Genomic DNA, 20,992 nt, shown 5'->3' on the forward strand with positions numbered 1-20,992 from the left:
ACAACAAACAAAAATAACTTCACAGCTTTTTTTTCCCCCCTAATGACAAGAAGAGTCTTACAGAAAGAAAACCAACAAAGCTATGGGCTGCAAAACATGACATTCTCCATAGGGAAGCCCTAATACCTCTCAGATATGGGTCTGTACTCAGAATGAGAGGTAGTATTGAGCAAAGTCTGAGATGCAAACTTGTTCAAATTAACCTAATTCTCAACCAGAGGCATAGCTAGCTATTTCTGAACCCTAACCAGAGCCAGAGAGCAGGTGGGGATGCTGAGCTTACAATAATGGGATTGGAGCAGAGTCTTACCTATCAGAGGACAGGCTCACCCAGGGGCTGGAGGCTCCTGCTTCAGGGCAACTCATTTCCCCTCCCTTGTGGGAGTTGCCCACAACAGCCACCAGGTTAACCTTTCACACATGCTTCATAATTGTATATGGAAAGACCATGCAAAAGCCTCAGTTCTGTGGTGACTGTTAGCCACACAGCAGGGGAAGGATCACAAAGAGACTCCTACCGCTGGACAGGCACAGCCTGCAGCCCCTGTGTGAGCCTGTCTCAAGCAAAGCCCCTACAACCTCTCCAGGGCCTCCCTGCCTCCATTCTGGCACCTGTATAGTTAGCCCCAGGGGACTCAGCCCAGGTTACACTACTGTTTAAACAACTACCCTTTATGCATGGCACTGTATTTAAAAGAAAAATGTTATTGTGAACTTCTGATAAAATACATTGATTCAAATTCACTCTTGATCAAAATCAGCATAACTGAGCAGTTTTACCAGGGATACCTTAGGCAACATGTTTTGGGTTTCTTATTTTTAGACAACAGAATCACAGGTTGGAAGAGACCTCACACACCACCCAGTCCAACACCTTGCACAAATGCAAGAATGCGATTCCTAAATCCTCCCTGTCCAATGCTTATCCAAGCCCCTCTTGAAAACCTCCAGTGAAAGGTTCCACAACTCCCCTAGCCAGACTACTCCACTTGTCTCACTCTTCTAAGAGTAGGGAAGTTTTCTTCCTCAGAGCTAATCTTAAATCGCATCAAAGCAGAGTTTAAGACACTGTTTCATGTTCTGCTTTCTGTGGCAAGGGAGAACGGTGGTTCTTCTTTTATGGCACTATTAAAGTATCTGAAAACTGCCATGTCCCCTTCCCCCACACCTGGATCTCCTTTTCAAAGTTCTCTTCCTCATACGGTTTGCTTTCCAAACCCCTTAATTGTCACCAGCCTCTGGAGACTCTCCAACTTTTTTTACATTCTGAAAACATGGGGCCCTGAATTACATACAATACTTTACATAAGCCTAACCAACGTTGAGTAGAGTGAGTGGTACAAGCACCTCCTGTGTCTTACAGCTAATACTTCTGCTGATGCAGCCCAAAAATTATGCATGCTTTCTCTGCAACTATGTCATGCTAAGTCCAAGCCACCAAAATCCCTAGATCTTTCTTCACAATGCTGCTACCCAGCCACTTAAATCCCATTCTGTTTTAGTATATTTGGTAGGGGTGCACTGATAGAGGTTCTTTTGAGTTGATACCAATGGCCGATTTTTAACGAGCCATATTGGCCGATACTGATGTGGGGCAAGGAGGAGGCAAGGGGCATGTGGAAGGGGAAATCAAGGACCCCACGGTTTGAGAGGGAGTGGGTCTGGGGCAAGGGCAGGCACTACCCAGGTGAGGCAGGGAGTGGCACAGAGCCGCAAGTGGCTCGCCCGGGTGGCAAAGAGGGAGGGGAGTGGCTCCCGCTGCTGTGCACACCCTAGGAGGACATGCAGTGTGCATGCCCAGGTTGGTGCATGGGACAAGGGCAGGCTGCCATTGCAAGATGAAGCAAGGGTCATGCCAAGCTCTTTCAGCGAGGGGCTGGGCTGGGCTATGCTCAGGATGGCTGGAAAAGGGCCATGGGGGTCTGCAGCCATCCCAAAATTTGCCATAGTCCCCCAAAACCTCCTCCAAGTGTTGCCACTGCCCATTCTGAGCACAGCCCGGTGCAGACCCCACTGGGAGAAGCCCAGCACCACCTGGACTCCAGCCCGCAGCACCAGCCCATCCTTGCCCCACACAGATACCTGGGGGCACACCCCCCCCGCCCATGCCCTCCCAGGGTGCGTGCAGTGGTGGGAGCTGCCACCCTCCCCCTTTGGCGCCCCCAGACAAGCCACAGCTCCATCCCATGCCCCGTCCAGGCACTGCCTGTCCCACCCCAGCCCCACTCCTTCCCGCATTTCTGGATCTGACCCCCTGCCCTGACCTTCCCTCACAACAGACTTAACAACTGGACCCAGCTGCTCAGCCGCACTCCTGGCCACCTTCATGCTGTGCTGTGGATGCATGCATTCACACAGCATTTATCAGTGTCATTATCGGCCACATCAGCAAAAAAACCTGACCGCTGATACAGTAAAATTTTCCTTACGTTGGCACTGATGCGATATGTGACCAATGTATTGGTGCACCTCTAAGATTTGGTTATTCTTCCCTAGGTTTAGCATCTTGCATTTGTCTGCACTGAACTCAGTTCTTTCCTCTACTCAGTTCCCCAATCTATCAAGAACTTTTTGATCTACTTTTATCTTCCAAAGTCCTTGCAGCCCTTCCCACTTTCATATTATCTGCAAACTTGATCAGGTTTTCAATTCCAGCATCCAAATAATTAAAACAAAAACACTTAACATCACAAGACCCAGGACAGACCCCTCTGCAACTTTACTTGAAACTTCCTGCCATGCTGACATCAATCCTTTTATAATAATCCCTCACTTGCACGTAAGAGAAGGCCATGTGGAACTATTAAAGGTCTTTCTAACATCCAGGTACACTATGGTCACTTCATTTTCTTGATCCACCCAGTTATTCTGTCAAAGGAGACCAAGTTGGGTTGGGATGATTTGTCAATAAATCCATGATCACTAGAAATCCATGTTGACTTCTAGTGATCATCCTTTCCTCCTTAACATGTTGGCAAACTGATTTATTTCTAACTTGTTCCACTAACTTCCCAGGTAGTAAGGCTGACTAGTTCGTAACTGCCTCATCTCAGTGAGGAATTAACCCCCCTCCCCCCCCAAAAACCCGACCCAACAACACCCACAGATTTGGACAAAACTTTTACATTTCTATCTCCAAACTTCTATGGAAGTTAGAAGCTTCTTTGGAATAGAAAGTGTATATTTGAAAAAAACGAGCATCTTTTGTCATTTCATAGAAAGAGGTGGATCTATTGTCAAAACTTGATAGGTCTCAATTAACGTAGCTGAAGTAATAATCTGTTAGGAGGCTGTTTTTCTCAAGATGACAATTTTGGATCCATTCAGTGAATTGGTGAATAAAGGAAAGCCGAGTCCTTGCAGATCTTATACTGAGAGGCCACAAGAGAAAAAATGCTCTATCGTTCGTCTCCAAAATGTATTTTGAAGATTTTTTTTCTCCCTACATAGAGATCTACATTATTAGAAAAAAAAAAAAGGATAACAGCCCAGTAATCAAAATGAGAGGCAAACACTAGGATTTTGCTGCTTACTGCAGAGCTAAATTAATTGTTGTGCAGCAAATTTTAAAACTATATTTTGAGATTATATTATTCCTGTAAGAGAAAATATCCAGAAAAATGGACATGAAAGATGCAAAACAGAAATGAGAATTTAATACTTGTTCAAACAGATATATTCAGACTGGACAGATAGCACCATTTAATTATAGTTGGATACAGTGATGCCCAAGTACCACAGAATCATAGAAAATTAAGGCTGTAAGGGACCTCAGGAGGTCACCTAATCCAGTGGTTCCCAACCTTTTTAGACCGTGGTTAGATTCATATAAAAAAGGGTTGGCTGCTGGTCCACAGTATGCCAGTCATTTTCAGATTTCTGGTCTGGCAGATAACCCTCCTGCAGACCAGCAGCCAACCCTTCATGGCCTGGAGGATGGGAACCTCTGACCTAGTCCAACCCCATGATTAAAGCAGGACCATCCCCAACTAGATCATTCCAGCCAGGGCTTTACTGAGCCAGGCCTCAAATACCTCCAGGGATGGAGATTCCACAACCTCTCTAGGAAACCTGTTCCCATGCTTCACCACTTGCCTAGTGAGAAAGTTTTTCCTAATATCCAACTCTAAACTTCCCTTGCTGCAACTTGATTAAAAGTATTTATTCATTATCACAAAAGATGGTGATAATCCTTTCTTCTGGGAGAATACTTACAGAAGAAATCACTGATATAAAGGTTTCCCAGGTATGATGAGAACTATTACTTCTGGAGAAACAGTAGTTTAAGCTTATCCAGTGCAAGAGCACAAGACCAGATGCTAAATCTATTTTGAACTGGGGAGATGATATGACTGCTCACCAACAGACATCAATCTCCCTAATGGAAAGGTTTGATAAAAAAAACCTTTTCCCTCTTTCTTGAGCTTCAGCTGTAGAAGATCTTCCAACACCAAGAGTTTATTTTAATTCATATAAATTCCAAAGGGTCCTGAAAGTGCTTCTAATTGTTGATTATCCTTCTGAACTAATTAAATTATACATGAAAACACGACCAAAAAAAACCTGTTCAAGGTGCAACCCTCTCTCCCCTTCAAGTAACAACCCCTTCTTCCACTCTCCTTTCCAACCCTAATTTTCTATGATCCTATTTCCTTTAATCAATAAACATTAATTTGAATAAGAAATTTCCCACAATATACCGCCCACCCCGCTTTTGTTTCCTACCACAACATTTTCTCTCAAAAGCCTCACTCCACATGAAAACTGTGTCTCTAGTAGATTATGCATTCATCTAAGAGCCAGAATCTATTCTGTACTGTCATGGACTTGCTCTGACTTTTAGTAAACCACTGTACCACAGTTTCCCCCTCATATTGGGAACAGTAAAGATTACCCACTGTCATAAAGAGCTAGCTTGTTTTATTGCCCAAATTATTTAAAGGTTGTATTTAAAACACTCAATATTGTTGCTCATAGATGCACTGTTTGTTGCCTTACTCTCTTCCCCTAAAGTATTGAGGAAACAGCTAAAAAGTAAATTTCTCCTCATTCCTCCTTTATATTCCTATGTTTCCAATCATGTTAGAACAGCTCATTTGTATGCTCCATATCTACTCATTGGGGGCGCAGCTCAGTTCAGTTCTCAGAGCTGTCAAAAGTGGTTTTTCTCCATGTGTGGGAGTTGAATTAAGTCCCCAGTTATGGCACCTCCCAAAAGGGAAAAAGGTATCGTGCCCAATCTCTAAATCTAGGAGGCAGGAAGTGGAGACAGAGGAGGTTGCAGAGTTGGTTCCAGCACTTTCTTCTGCACTGCCAGTGGCATGGCTGGTCAAACTTCAATCTTGGAGTTTCCAGGAAAAGGAAGTCAAGGACTCCATCCTGCTCCCAACTGAAGAGAGCAGTAAGGCTACCACTGAGTGAATGGAGCTGAATCATGCACCAGTATGTAAATTGTTCCACTGCTGAACAGTGACAGGTCTTTGCATCCAAACAACCACTCCGTTTTTCAGGCTGCACCTTAAAGTTCTGTCCTTATTGATTTGCAATGATAGTCACTCTGCTCAAGACTGAAGGGAAGCTGAAACTGGCTGCTGACCAAAGCAATGACATAAGTCAGTGCAACAAACAAAATCACTAAAATGAGAGGCCAGAACAATACTGCTTCTCAGCTGGGCCCTGGGGTCTTTACACTGCTTTTTCTTCCCATCAGTATAGAGGTTGAGACCTTCAGGTCCCTCTCAAACTTAGAAATGCACTAGAGACCTGACAGAAGGCCAGGACGCAACACTTTTCAATGCAGCTAGTTCTAAGGGAAGCTTCCCTTTTGCCGTTCTGCATCAATACAAAGCTTCCCACATGCTCCCTGAATCAAGTTTCACATCGGTGCATGTTTCTGGACAGGTCCAGAACAAACATGAGAAGCTGCCCAGCCAATTTACGCCCCCCCCCCCCCGTCAAGTCATTCTCAAAGAGTACAAAAAGTCGGACTGCCACCCAAGCCGGCTATTCACGCATTCCTAATGCTTTCAGCCACCAGCAACGATCGCAGGGCTTCAGAAGAGCAGTTTATCATTTTAATCCTTCAACTCGGAAAAAATAAGTGCGTAACACAGCTACAGAAATCACGTGCGGTGGCAGAGGCGACAAGGACGAGCAGGGCTCCAGCAACACGGCCGGGCTGCTGTAGTCTCCTTCATTCCACCTTCCCAGCCCGGCTCCCGCGCCAGCAGGATGGGCATTTTTTTCAGACTGGAAACAAGCAGCGACAACCTCCCATCCTCCCCGTTTGCCACCAGCGCTGCACAGGCCTGGCAAGGGACGCGTTTGAAGCCCAGTCCCCAGCAGGCCGGGAGAGAGCTCTCTACGGCAAATAATCCTGCCTGCCTGCCTGCCAGGCGCGTGGGCACCGTGACCGAGCTGCCTGCAGCAAGTCGTGCCCTCTGCCAGGCGGGACCCCCTCCCGCCGCCCCCCCGGGACACACTCACTCCGCGTAGCCCGTGGTCCAGGGCAGGCGCTGCGTCTCCTTGTTGAGGATGAGGATGGGCCGCGCGATGTGGTCGGCCGAGCACTCCACCTCGTCCGGGGACAGCGCCAGGAACTCGGGCCGCCCGTAGGGGAAGCGCAGCGGCAGGTCCGCGCCGCCGCCGCCGCCGCCGTGCTCCGCGCCCGAGCCGCCAGCCATGATGCCGCCCATGAAATTGGCCACGGCGGACTTCACCCGCGTCAGCATAGTCCCGCGCACGGCCCGGGCCGGGGTCTCAGCGGCGGCCGCCGAGCCGCGCGCTCATTGCAGCAGCCGCAGCAGCGCGGCCCGCTCCGCTCAGCCCGCGGCGGCGGAGTCATGTGATGACGGGGCTGGATCTGCCAGGGCAGCTTCCTGCCGCGGAGCCCCCCCCGCAGCGCAGCCCGGCCGGGCACGGCGGGGGCGGGGGCAGGTGCGGGCGCAGCCTGTGCCCGCATCCCGCCCCCCCGCGGCCAGGACCGGGGCCTCGCGCGCCCGCCCCCGCCGTGCTCCCGGCCGGGGGACAGGTTGGAAAGTGCCAAGGCGCTCAGCCCCAGGCTTTCCCCCCCGCGGGACACCGGGAAGAGGGTAAGGGAGTCCCGGAAAAGAGTCTTTCCTCTAAGCGCTGAGTCGTTCTTAGCCGCCTTCCTCTGAAGCCAGGGGTGATGGGCACCTAGTCCGACCTAAGGTTAAAGCACCTCTTACACATACCTGGCAACTCATAGAAAGGGCCAGCCAGCTACCAAAAAAGCTAACCAGCTACAAAGTTAGTGCTTCAGCATGTGTAAGGGGGTGTTGGCTGCAGCCGTGTTGGTCTAAGGACACACAGGCGGGTGAGGTGCTTTGGGGAAATCTGAATGTGATATCTTTTATTAGACCAACTATATAGTTGGGAAAATTGTCCTTTGCAAATTCTGGGACACCCAACACCCTTCTTCAGATGCCTGAAGGAGGACGTTGGTGCTCAAAAGCTTGCACAGAACATTTTTTCTTTGCAAGCTTTTGTACCCAAAAGCTTGCAATGTTTGACACCCTTCTTCAGGCACTTGTGGCACATGAAGAAGGGCATTGGTGCCTAAAAGCTTGCAAAGAACGTTTTTTCCAGTAATATAGTTGGTCTCATAAAAGATATCAGATTTACCCAAAGAACCTTGTCTGCACAAGTGTACGGACTTAGGAGCTGGTTTTCAGTCAGGTTTAATTTGAACGTGTGGCAGGGCCCTAACTACATGAGATTATATATGGAGAGAGCACAATGTGCATTAGAAGAGTGAAAGGGGGTCTTTTAAACAAATCTTTCAAGTGCTGTGAGAGGTAGTTTGTAACCGTGTTGATCGGAAGGCAGTGGAGATAGGTCTGGCTAGGTACCTCAGGCCCCTGACACACCTTACATATATATGGCAACTCATGGAAAGGTCTAGCCAGCTTACCAGAAGAGCCAACAGCAAGGGAGTTTAGGTTGAATATTAGGAAAAACTCTCTCACTAGCAGGGTGGTGAAGCACTGGAAAAAGTTACCCAGAGAGGCAATGAAATCTCCATCCTTGGTGACTTTCAGGGCCTGGCTTGACAAAGCCCTGACTGGGATGATCTAGTTGGGGATGGTCCTGCTTTGAGCAGGGGGTTGGACTAGATAACCTTCTGAGGTCCCTTCCAACCCTAATTTTCTATGATTCTACAAAGTTAATGCTTGAACATATATAACAACTTCGGAGCTGGTTTCTAGCTAGCTTGATTTTGTATGTGTGGCAGGGCCTTAACTACAGTAGATTATATGTGGAGAGAGCACAGTTTGTGTTAGAAGAGTGAAAGGGGGGATCTCTTAAAAAAATTGTTCAAGTGCTGTGAGGTAGTTTGTAACCATGTTCATACAAAGGCAGTCAGAAGGCAGAGGAGATGCACACCTATCCAGACCTAACACCTCTGTTGCATATTACATATGTTATGCTAGTTATTAAAAGGTCCAGCCAGCTATCAAAAGAGCCAACCAAGTGCTTGGAAATGTGTAACAACTTTGCAGCTGATTTCCAGCTTTAAGTGTGGTAGGGCCCTAAGTAAGACTACATATGGAGAGAATATACACAAACTTTCCTGGGTTGAAGTGGACTTTGTCAGATGTGACCTTCAGCCTGGGACACCTTACATCTATATAGGGCCCCACTATACATTCGGATTAAAGCAGGATAGAAACCAGCAATAGACGTATTACACATTTTTAAGCAGTAACTTTATAGCTGGCTGGCTCTTTTCATAGCTGGATTGACCTTTCCAGGAGTTGTCATGAGTTGTATTGTGTGATAATTAATTTGCCATGCAATATATTGTATGATTAACCAGTTCATTGTGTGATAATTACTTTGCACCTGTGGCTGGTCTTGCTTTGCACATGTGAGGGGTCTAAATGTACTGTGTGATTAACCAGTTAATTGTGCAATATATATCATCTGTAGCAGGGTTCTATATCTCATTAAGTTATTCTAGAGAGCTGCATATATACCCTGCCTTCTATTTCAAGTGTTAACAAGTAATTATATGGATTTTGATACCTTCAAAAAGTGGGGGCCATTCAGATCGGAATGAGTTAACCTATTAGGACTGAAGCGTTAAATATGTGTAAGTAGGTTAAAGGTTGACCTACCCGTTTTAATATTAAACAGGCTGTATAATGCTTGATACAGCCCCCTTTTTTTTTTTTTTTTTTTTTTTTTTTTACAAATTCTGCCTTTCTTTCCTTAATAGAGTTCACAGATACACATTTCTGGGCAAAACAAATTCCTGTAAAAGAAAATCCAATTAGTGTCAGCTGATAACTGCAAAAACACTTAAATGTTTGAGTAACTGTATCTGTGGATGTTTTAAAGGAGTCTTAAAGTTTTAAAGTTGTTAGAGATGGAGTCTCTAAATTGTTTTACCTGTGGCTTCTTTTTGTTTCAATTACAAAATAATATGATCAGTTTGTCTTGCAGTCATGAATAAGTCATTTGTAAGTTATTATTAAACCTACTTGAGGTATGAGGAATTTAAAGACTATATTAGTCTTTTACGAAAAGTTGTTAATATGAGAACATGAGTTAATCTTGTGCAGCTAAAGTTAATGAACAGGATGTTAAATAATAAGGTCCACACGACATCCAGACCTGGAAAAAAAAAAACTTTTAGATACCCAAAAGTATTCATTGTAGATGTGTTTTCAAGTTTTGGGGTTGCTTGTTTAATATAGTATAGAGGACAAGTTGTAAATATACTTTAGGAAACACAGCGTTATTTTTTTTATTCTGGGTCCTACATATGCAGGACTTTTTGACATGAGTTACAATGAGTCAAAACCATGGTGTAAGCTTCCATTGCTTCCTGTTGTGTACTTCAGACTTTATTTTCCTGGCCAAGTTGCCTAGCTCGTTGTTATATAAATAATTTGGAGAAGTAACAAAGAGAAACATCCGTTTACATTTCTGTATCTACCTTATCATGAAGGGCCGTTACAACCTAAAGTTTACTTCAGGTAAGTTATACCTCACAAGTGAAAAGAGGTGCAAGATTTTTGGGATTCTGAAAGCAATCTAGCCCACTTATTAAATAGACTTTCATAGGTTTCATAGACATTAGGGCTGGAAGGGACCTCGGAAGGTCATTAAGTCCAGTCCCCTGCCCCAGGGGCAGGAAGTCAGCTGGGGTCACAGGATCCCAGCAAGATAAACGTCCAATTGACTCTTAAAGGAGTCTAGAGTAGGTGCTTGCACCACCTCTGGCAAAAGTCTGTTCCAGGCCTTGGGGGCTCAGACAGTAAAGAAGTTCTTCCGTATGTCCAGCCTGAAACAGTCTTGGAGGAGTCTGTGACCATTTGACCTTGTCATCCCATGGGGTGCTCTGGTGAACAGGCATTCCCCTAGATCCTGATGCACACCCCTTATATACTTAGGCTGCCACCAAGTCACCCCTGAGCCTGTGCTTTTCCAGGCTGAAGAGTCCCATAGCTCTCAGCCTCTCATCATAAGGACTGTTTTCCTGCCCTCTGATCATGTGTGGCTCTTCTCTGGAGTCTCTCAAGCTTCTCCACATCCTTTTTAAATTGTGGAACCCAGAATTGGATGCAGTACTTCAGCTGTGGCCTCACCAAGGCTGAGTACAGTGAGAGAATGACATCCTGGGATTTCCTAGAGAAGCAGCTATGGATGCAAACCAGAGTTTTGCTCGCTTTGCTAGCTGCCACATCACATTGGTGGCTCATATTCATCTTGTGGTCAATCATGACCCCCAAGTTCCTTCTGGCCATGGTGCTGGCAAGCATAGCACTGCTGAGCCTATAAGCATGCTGTGGGTTTTTCTTCCCAAGGTGGAGTACCTTGCATTTTTTGCTGTTGAAGGCCATCAGGTTTTCATCCATGCATTTTCAAGCCTGTCAAGGTCAGCCTAAGTAGTCTATTTTAATGTTTGGGTACTATTAATACTAGCCAGCCTCTTCCTATGTGCAGATTTCCTCACTATCCTCTTAACTGGTCTGTATCTTTTACTGGGTACACATTGTTAGAAGACTTAAGTGAGGAAATATGGATTTCAGGCTCTAGCCATTTAGAAAAAAAAATAGCGAGTGGAATCATCTAGATCTCCATGAGTGCCTTGCAGAGAGAGGCATGAATGGAACAAAGCCCTACAAGAGCAGCTTCTATACTAATCCATATCTTACTAAGGACCACATGGATATCAGCAAAAGTAACATGGCACAAGGTGCTGAGTGGGGCACCAGCCCCAGGCACCAATTTATAAAAAAAGTGTCAGAATCACCCCTCACACCCCATGGGTTCTTTACTTTGGCAGCAAGAACAGACCGTGTTGACTGTGTATGGACACCATACTGCTGCTGTAAGACTAACAGCTGGGACAGGTGGAACATGCTTCAGTGGTGACAAGAGCCGGGGACTGTTTTTTCAATCCCTGACATGGGCAAAACTCCTGAGCACTTCCCCCTGGCTCTCAAATTCCCAGTACTCTGCCCCTTGCATCTTGCCCCTGTTCTCTGAACCCCATCCCTCTAGCACTCTCCCTCACCTGCCAACCCTGCTTTTTATACCTTTGATCCACAGCACCTCATCTCAGTAATATGAAAGGTCAGTGACAGCTGCAATATTATCAAGGACATCCTTTTCAGCTGTAAATCAGAAAGAGATTGTCAGTCACCACCGTTAATAAAGGTTTAGTGCCATACCAGTTTAGTAGTCAAAATTGGCAATGGTCACACAAATCTGTGTGACACAAGGGTAGATTCACCACAATCTTCATCACAGAGAGAAGACAGGATGCAGGATGAAAGGCTGATTGTCAGCATTCAAGCATGAATTCTTGAGTAAAATCTGTATGAATGAATCCTTAACAGATGACAGCAGCCTGCCTTTTCAAAAGCGGGTACTGACAGTCTCCAGTCACGCTGAGTTTAGAGAACCCCAAAACCACACACCTTCCAAAAGGACAAAGATCCAGAATGTATCTAGTGGCATGAGATTTCCCCAATACTCCTCTAAAATTAAAATAGACCAGACGTAGTATTTATTCTCTCTTCCATTTGGAAAAAAAAAAGCTAAAGAAACACATGGAAATATTGACCTGCTAGAATCGTGCATCTTTTCTCTACAAGATGAGAGGAAATTTCTTCACAGTAGGAAGACCTTAAATCAGGCACCAAGTGGAAACAGTGTAGATTAGCTAAACTTATCACCAACCAGAATAAATCTCTTTGTTGACTGGAATGCTTTGGATGTTATGGTAGAGGCAAAGAACTTTGTATTTGCCTCCCACATAGGCACAGCATGAGTGTAAAGCATATTTGACAAAGTCTATTGGTTGTATAGAGCTGCAATTAGTTAGCAAGGTTCCTCTTGAGCCCTGTATTGAAACTGGAACATTTCTACTAGTCAAGGAAAGGCTATAAAGCTCCTTCCCTTTATATAAAACGTGTATCCCAATTTCAAATTGCTGGAGAAAATGGTCAGTTCTTATTGGCACCATGTGCAGCCTCTCCAAGAAGAAGAGAATCCATCTCATCTAAACCCTGGTACCTTTATGTGATAATAAACAGACCTGAAGGGCTTTGAATGTTTAGTTCTGAGAAATATTTAAGGCCATGCTAACTGCCTTAACTCTCTACAGTCTTGTAGTTAAAGCAAAAAAAAAAAAAAAAAAGATCCCCATAACTATTTTGTTATTGAACATCCCTTATAAAAAAATAAAACAAAAACAAACAAAAACAGAAAAACTGTTCTGGTTTAAGAATACTCTAGCAATGGGGAAGCCTGTTAACTGTTGTGTCCTCATAGGCCTGATCCTGCAATAAACTCAATGTGGGCCATGCTCTAACAGAGCCTCGTTCCAGTCAGCTGAGTTCTCCGAGGACTAGGAATCCACCGTCATGGAGCTCATTGAAGAATGAGAGTCATGATTTGCCAAAAAATACATTAAATCTCCAGACTCAGCACTAAACAGAATCCAGATGACACAACATCCTCAGTAGCCATGGAGTTATTGTTAAGACTATAAAAAGATGCTATATGTTATCAGAATCTCTGTCTCGGCCAGCCAAAAGGTAGTGCGCATGCGATTTACAAGGAAACACAGCATTGTTTTTTAAACTGAAAACTGTTGTAAGAAGAAGCAGCCAATAAACTATGTAGAAAACTGGTGTATTTACGGAATTCTCTCATGTATGAGAGAGTGCTTAAGCAGAGATTATCCTGTAGAGAGTTATTAGAAAAGAGTAAGTGTATCCAAGGTATGCACCTCAAACTAACGTCTTTCTTGTGACAGTTTATTCAGTCTCTTTTCATGAAAACAAACCTGATAGATCCTTTTTGGTTTATTTTGCACAGTTCAAAAGTATTCTTGAAAATTTCCCAAGAGTGGCAACTTGGTATTGTTTCTTTAAACATAGGCCTGTTTTCTGCATTTATAAAGATAGGCTAACAGGGCCCTAATCCACTGATTTCAACTGGAAGGAGAGACCACAATGAAGAATATAAAGGGAAGTAAAGTATTAAAACATACCATCAAATAATTAATTCCCAAGACAAATGCAGTGGGTCCAATTACATTCTCACTGGCACATGGACAATGGATATTGCTTAACTGCATTTGAGAGTATAGAAAACTAGGTGCCTGATGTTATGGTAATGGAGCTGTGTAAATATATATACTGTTTCCTTGTGGAATCTTTTTAAAATTATTCTTATCTTTAGAAATGCCATAAAGGTGTTAAATAAGCATAGGGGTTTTCATCTCATCTGGGAGATGGAGCCTCCAGTACAACGCCTGAAGTACTATAGTGGGGGTGAAACCACCATTTATTAAACCATCAGTACTGCTTCCTGCAATACCATCCAAACCCACTTTACTTAGTTTATCACATCTGACAAGATTGCAGGCAGAGTTGCTATTGCCAGTGCTCTTCTACAAACATTAGCAGTTTTAAAAATAAATAACTACCAGCAATACTTTGGGAATACATGTCCTTGGATAATCTTGTTCTCTGGAGCACTATATTCCAGGCAATATTAATTTAATAAATGACCTCTGTTTCTGAGAGAGTTCACTGACTAGAGCTTACAGCAAGTTTCTCTAGCAATGTGCATGTTCATTGTATGAGGCCCTTAGGCCAAATTCTGATAATTTACTCACTGATTGTGGGCACATCTACATGTGTAATTAATGTGCAGGATCTTATTGCTTTGGAGTTTTTTTGCTCCCAGGCATGTTGTTTGAACAGGCTTCCAGGAGCAAAAAACTCTGAAGTATTTTGCTCTGGAGTTTATTTGTGTGCAGCCCAGCGCTGCTCTGATGAGGCTCCATGTGCTGTGGAGGGGCTGGATGAGGCACAATGGTGCTTAAGCACAGGGACTGTCTGCTGGTAGCTTTGCACTGAAGCACCCTTGTACCTCAGCTAGCCCCTCCGCAGTATATGGAGCCCTGTTGGAGCAGCCCTGAGCTGATTGCTTCAATGGGGCTTCACATGCCATAGAGCAGCTGGCTGGGGCATGAGGGTGCTTCAGTGTGGGGGGGTTGGTTGCTGGCCAGCCCAGCACTGAAGCACCCCATGCCCCAGCCAGCTGGGCAGTGTCTACACATGCACTGCTGCACACAAAACACTCCACAGCAAGTTAGGACTTGTAATTACAAGTCCTAACCAGCTGCAGAGTTTATTAGTTTCATGCATCCTAATAGTTAATTAGTCAACTGTGCAGCAAACCTCTGGTGTAGAGTGCCCCACATTGTAACAAAGTAATCCTGCTGACCTCTGTGGGTCTACAGTATTTAGAAAGAAAGGGCTGGATCCATAAAAGGACTTGAGAATTCAGGATTCTCAGGTCCAAATATTGTAGGCACCATATGTTTTCACCAGTAAATCTGTAGGGTCCCAAATGCCTACTTCTGAACTTGCCCATAAGTGTCTAAGCCTTCAAAGTGCTGAGAAATGAGACAGAAAGACTTCTTGGAATATACAAACTACATACTCCTGTGCCTACCTCACTTGCAGAGTCTTCGTTCTCCTAGCAAACCTACTGAATTTTGGCTCTGTGCCAATGTTTAAGTATTTTTATGCTAAGTATTCACTGGAGTAAAGATGGGAACCTGAAGATCCCAAACCAACTTGTCTAGGAGAGTGTCTCCCAGGAGAGAGAACTAAAGCTCACATATGTGTTCTCCCAATCTCCCCAATGAATATTTCTGTATGTCATGCAAAGTGCAACAGCTTCAATATGAATACCTTATTTGATTCATTCCCCTTCTCTCTTCCCCCCACCCAGCCTCTCTCTCACCCACTGACTCCTCAATTTACATCTTCACTGACTGCCTGTCTTGCATGCATACCAGCCCCGATTCTGGCTTTTTTATTTATTCCATCCAGGAAGAGCACACACTAACTGCAGCGGCTTCCTCAGCCTGACCAAAGGTTTTTAAATTCAAAAGCTTGCTAAGAATTTTTTCTCTCAACTATTTAAGTTGGTGTAATAAAAGATGTCAGATTTACTCAAAGAACCTTGTCAACCCTATATGAAGCATTCATATGGGAGATACAGGTCCAGATCCGTCAGGCAGCATAGGGAATTGAACCCAGGGGCAAAATCAAAATCAGGACTTTGGCACTACAATCCTCCTAATTCTTAGGAACCAGGCCACTTTAGCAGAGTCAGTAAGCCCACGTTGGGTGCCTACTCTCCCCACTCAATGCAGGGCTTGTCTATATCACTGTTGTACCTGGTCCCAGAGAGGATGGGGCTGGACATGACCTACCTGTGTGTCACTCAGCCAAATCTGCTATGCACATCAGACACAGTGGCTTGTCCCCATCAGCTGCTCCCAGGCCTGTTGGAAACTAAGAGCTAGAGTAGTGGCTAAAGAAAAGCCCAGAACACCCCAACTAGGGAAATTCTGGGTTTGTACCGTGTCTGCACACTTGAGTATCCTGGGTATGCTCGTCTCCACCTTTGTTAGAGTGAGCTGTCATGGTACAGACCAGTGGTTCTCAACCTGGGGTTGTCACTACATTAAAAAAAGTTGTGGAGACATGCCCTGACTCTGAAAAGGCTGAGAATCACTGGTAGAAACAAGCCCTTAGGAACCTAGGTGAGAGATCCATAATAGCCAGCATAAAGAGCAGGGAGCTGCCTAAGGAAGCATGGAGGTCAGAAACATAACTTGCCTCTTTCCACCCTTACCTTTCACCCAAAGCTCAGAGCACTCACCTAGGATGTCAGAGACTTGGGTTCATATTTCCTGTTCTGCCTGAAGGGATTCATGCTTCTAGGCCAGGTTATTCATCTGGGGAGAGGCAGTCTATCAAGCTTTCCTTGAGAAATTTAAGATTCATTAGTCCAGAGAGAAAGAACACAAAACACTGAGTATTATTCTCCTGCCCACAGTGGGCAAGACAGTGGACAAGACCAGGATTCCTGTCCCTATTCCAGTGAATGTTTTTACATATTTAGCATTTAACAGTCATTAACTAAAAGAGGCAAAAAGATTCTTTCAGCTTATTTCTCAGAAATGCTTGAGCTGTTTTTCCTGAAATGTTTAAAAAAATTAAACCTAAGGCAGACATCCAGCATGGGAGATTTAATTCCTAATGATAAACTTTGTCAAAGTTACAATTAACAGAAAATGAGTCTTGTAATGGTACCTTATAAGAAGTAACCTTCATTACCAACTATAAAATATACTGTCTCAAAATCTTTTTGCAAGGTTTAGATGCAATGTTTTGCATAAAAATATAAATGAGGAGGGTGACTTACAGTCACGACTCCAGAGTTCCATAACTCTAAAGGCATTTCAAATTTCCTGGGAGCCACAGAAGGATTTGTTTTTTCACTTGACTCCCACTGCAAGTACTTGGAAGTATCATTGTTAATATTACCACAAACATTTCCATAGTGATTTTCTCCTGGAGTGTTCTTTTATTTCACTTTTCACTATCTGCTCCTTTTTCTGTTCTTGCAGTTACATATCTTATTAATGAGACTGAATAGGAATTAGCCTGGTTATGTACTTCCTTTGGCTGGTTTATATGCTGGGGGAGGAGCAAAATGATCATATATTCCTTTATGCTTTCTTGCTCTGCTTCCTGTAAGAGAACATCTTGATAAGTTTTGTGTTACCAGCCTCTCTCCTATGGGTCATTGATTAATTTCTGGCCCATGTTAGTTGTAAGAATTTAAGAACTGCCTTATTGGATTAGATCAGTTGCCATCTGGCCCATTATCCTGCATCTCACCAGGATACTGTAGGACTGTATCCTATGCTGCGAAAACCCCAAACTGGGGAAAGTTCATAAAAACATACACATAAGAAAAATGTGATCTTAGTACCCATAATAGACACTATCAAAGGAGGGTTAATTTTATACATTTTATTCCAGATAGTATAACTGAGTTTATTCATGTGTCTTATCCTTTTCTGATATCTAGTAAGCTATTTGCCTCAGTACCTTGTGGTTGGGCATATTACCTGTTAATTATGCTTGGATGGAAAGTCCTTTTATCATCTGGTCATATTTTACCTTTACTTAATCAGCTGCCCTCATATTGTGCAAGAAAAATTGAATAAGAATGTTTAAATGGAATGCTTAAGTGCTTTAAGCTCTATGCCTATATATCTGTTATATTACCTACTTTCATATCTGCTCTTATTTGTCATCTTTCAAAGATGAATAGTCTTTTACAATCACTCCTCAAATGGAGATCTTTCCAAGTCCGTGATGATTCGTGATGTCCATTTTGGAACTTTTTTAAACACAGCTCCATATTTGTTGAAATGAGGTGGCCAGAACTGGTGCCAATATTCCAGATAATAGTACATCAACCATTTACATATACTGCAATATAATATTTACAGTATTTGCAGATATTAGGCAGGACTTACTGAGGCATGAAAGAGCCCCCTCCCCCAGAACAGCATGTGCACATTTGGACTGCCAGAACACTGGTGCACACTGCACTATAAAACATAACTGCCTTTATCAGTTTGACTCTCACATCCTCCAAATTCCATTTTAGGACCCACATTGCATTAAGTGCAGTCTAATATTTCAGGATTCAAGACTACCTCAGCACATTTGAGTAAAAGCTTTAATGGAGCTTTTCCACAAAGACAGTTTCTTTTTCTGTCCGTATGCATTTCTAGTTAAAATGTTGCTTTCAAAGTGTATTGTTTTATATAATTTTATAATAATTTTCTATATTTCATACTCTAGTTTAGTTAAATAATTAACCTCTAATATAGTCATAGTTATAGAGAAGTAGGGCTGGATGGGACTTCCAGAAGGAGGTAGCATCATCCCTATCCAAATCAATCGCATACAAATACATTGTCTAACTTAATAGCAAAACTATACAGTCAACTGTCAATGCTGACCCAACACAAGACACAACACTCTAATATACCACAGGTAAAGCAGGGAGACCGCAGTGGCTAATGTTCTGCTACTGCAAAGGTTGTTAAAAATCCACTTAACAGAACCCAGAAGGAGAGCCATAATTCTTACTACAGAGAAAGGCAAAAATCCTCAGTCCTTACCAAACTAATCATGGGGCAAAATTCCTTCCTGATCCCAAATATAGCAAACAGTCTGGCTTGAGCAGAGGTGCAAGACCCACTAGCCAGGAACCTCCATGTTTAAGTCCCAGCAGGAACATTGGCATAATCCTCAGCCTTGGCTGCAGACAATACCCAATGCATTTAAGGAGGACTTAAAAAAAACCAAATAAAACCCTGACATGTAGCCGTAGGAGGAGAAAAAAATTCCCTCCCAGCCCCATGTCACAAGCAGCATATCCCAGGAACATGGGGAATACCTATAGAAGAACATAGGCATAACTATGCCTAGATCATCCCTGACCCATGCCTGCCCAACCTCCTCTTGAGCACCTCTAATGATGGTGATTCTACAGCTTCCCGAGGCAGTCTATTCCACTGTCTTACTGGAGATCAGGAAAAACTTAACTGTGAGAACAGTCTAACCCTAGTGTGCTGCCACTTTGAGCCACTGTTTTGTGTTCTACTTTTCACAGCAAGAAAAAAGGTGATTTTCTTCTTTACGGCAGCCTTTCAGGTACTTGAAGACTATCATGTCCCCTCTTAACCACCTTTCCTGGAAGCTGAACATGCCTAGCTCCTTCAGCCTCTCCTCATATGCCTTGCCATTTTTGTCTCCCACCTTTGGACCCTTCCCAACTTTTCCATATTTGAAAAGAGATGTGGAGTCCATAATGGTACACAACACTCTAGATGAGGCCTAACCAGTATCAAGTAGAGGGGCACAATCACACTCCATATTTTGTATCTACCACTTCTACTGATGCATCCCAAAACCACATTCTCCTTTTGTGTGGCTGCATCATACTGCTGACTCATACTGAGTCTGTGATCCACCAAGACTCCCAGATCCTTCTTTGTAGTGCTGTCATTTAGTCAGGTGTTACCCATTTTGTATTTGTATTTTTGGTTATTCCTCCCGAGGTGTAGCACCTTGCATTCATCAGCAGTGACTGGGAGCACATTTATCCCATTAGCTCCACCCCAGCTTTCCAATCTGTCCAGATCCTTCTGAATTGTGCTCCCATCATCCAACCTGTTTAGAACCCTTTCCAATTTCATGTCATCTGCGAATTCACTCCAGAATCTCTCAGTTCCAACACCCAAAACACATTGAACAGGGCCAGGCCCTGGACAGACCCTTGTGGGACTCCAGGATGGTAGGAGGTTTTGGGTGATGTGGATCCATTTATAATTATCCTTTGCTTGGAGCTATCAACCCAGGTTTGTCTATCCCACATTTCTTCAATTTGTTTATGAGACGGTCATGTTGGACCTTGTCAAAAGGCTTGCTGAAGTTCCGATATACCATATCTACAATACTGTCTTTGTATCTTCATCTACCCAAGTAGTTACTTTGACAAAGGAGGAGATCCCGTTTGTTTTACATGATTTGTTCTTGGTAAATCTATGCTGGATGCTTGTAATCAGCCTTTCCTCCCTCAGTTCCTTGCAAATCGACTTCCTTAGGATATATTCCAGTAACTTTCCTGTCTGCAGTTCCCTGGGTCCTCCTTTTTACCTTTTAAGAGAGGCACTATATTGGCACTTTTCTAATTATCTGGTATCTTGCCCGTCTCCCACAACATAATTAATTTCACTGCCAAGGCCTCCAAGACTTGGTCTGTCAGTTCCTTCAGTACCCTAGGATGAAGTTCATCAGGCCCTGCTGACTGGAAGACCCATCATACGCTCTCTGGCTGTTTCTACAAAAGATGCTGACTGCAGTTACTACACAGTCATTTAGTACTTGTATAAACATTTAGTGTCACATCTAGTACTTGATATGACATTTAGTGTCACAGGTGTCATCTGCAAGCTCCAGATCAATCCATAACAAATAAGTTATGAAAAGATTTGTAGCAGTTTTCAGTGCTGCTAAAATGATTTATTTCATCTCAAGTTAGCATCTCCCCAACTCTTTCCTCTGATGCCTCAATTTAATGTCAGGAAGACATAATAAATTAGGCTATGTGTATTCCTTTTCATTACTTTTCTAACAAATTATATTTTGTGTAATGTAAAACACAAAATTTATGTACATCATTTAAAAAAATGTTAAACAAGTGGCTAGAAACATTAAACTAGAAAACAGACAAAAATGTATGGCTTGTTAAGTGTACTGATGTAAATGAGGAATCAAAGTACTGGAGTTACTCTGAAATCTTTTCATAAGTTATTTGCTATGGATTGATTTGGAGCTTGCAGATGAGACCTGGGACACTAAATGTCATATCAAGCAGTTCAAAGCCTCATGTCAGGACTCGTAAAGTGGAGGCAGGGATGGCTAGCATTAGGTTCCTTGTTAGCCATCTTTACTCAAGTTAGATATGTCAGTAGTTTCAGTCATCCCAACTAAAACATTTAAATAAATCTTTCTGGTTCCTGACAAAGGGATATAATTAGCCATGTTAGTAT

The 20,992-nt window shown here is 43.5% G+C and overlaps 1 protein-coding gene across 1 annotated transcript in view; it reads right to left on the reverse strand.

Moving 5' to 3' along the window:
• The window catches only part of PPM1H (protein phosphatase, Mg2+/Mn2+ dependent 1H), a 210,395-nt gene extending 203,401 nt beyond the window's left edge, over positions 1–6,994 (reverse strand). The window contains exon 1 of the mRNA XM_090042428.1: positions 6,487–6,994. Coding sequence (XP_089898554.1) covers positions 6,487–6,731 — 245 coding nt within the window. The 5' untranslated portion in view covers positions 6,732–6,994. The remainder of the gene's footprint in view (positions 1–6,486) is intronic.
• Between the last annotated feature and the right edge of the window lie 13,998 nt (positions 6,995–20,992).

The sequence above is a fragment of the Crocodylus siamensis genome, chromosome 4, assembly GCF_052110815.1.
Source record: "Crocodylus siamensis isolate JL-2025a chromosome 4, ASM5211081v1, whole genome shotgun sequence".
Classification (NCBI taxonomy): Eukaryota; Metazoa; Chordata; order Crocodylia; family Crocodylidae; genus Crocodylus; species Crocodylus siamensis.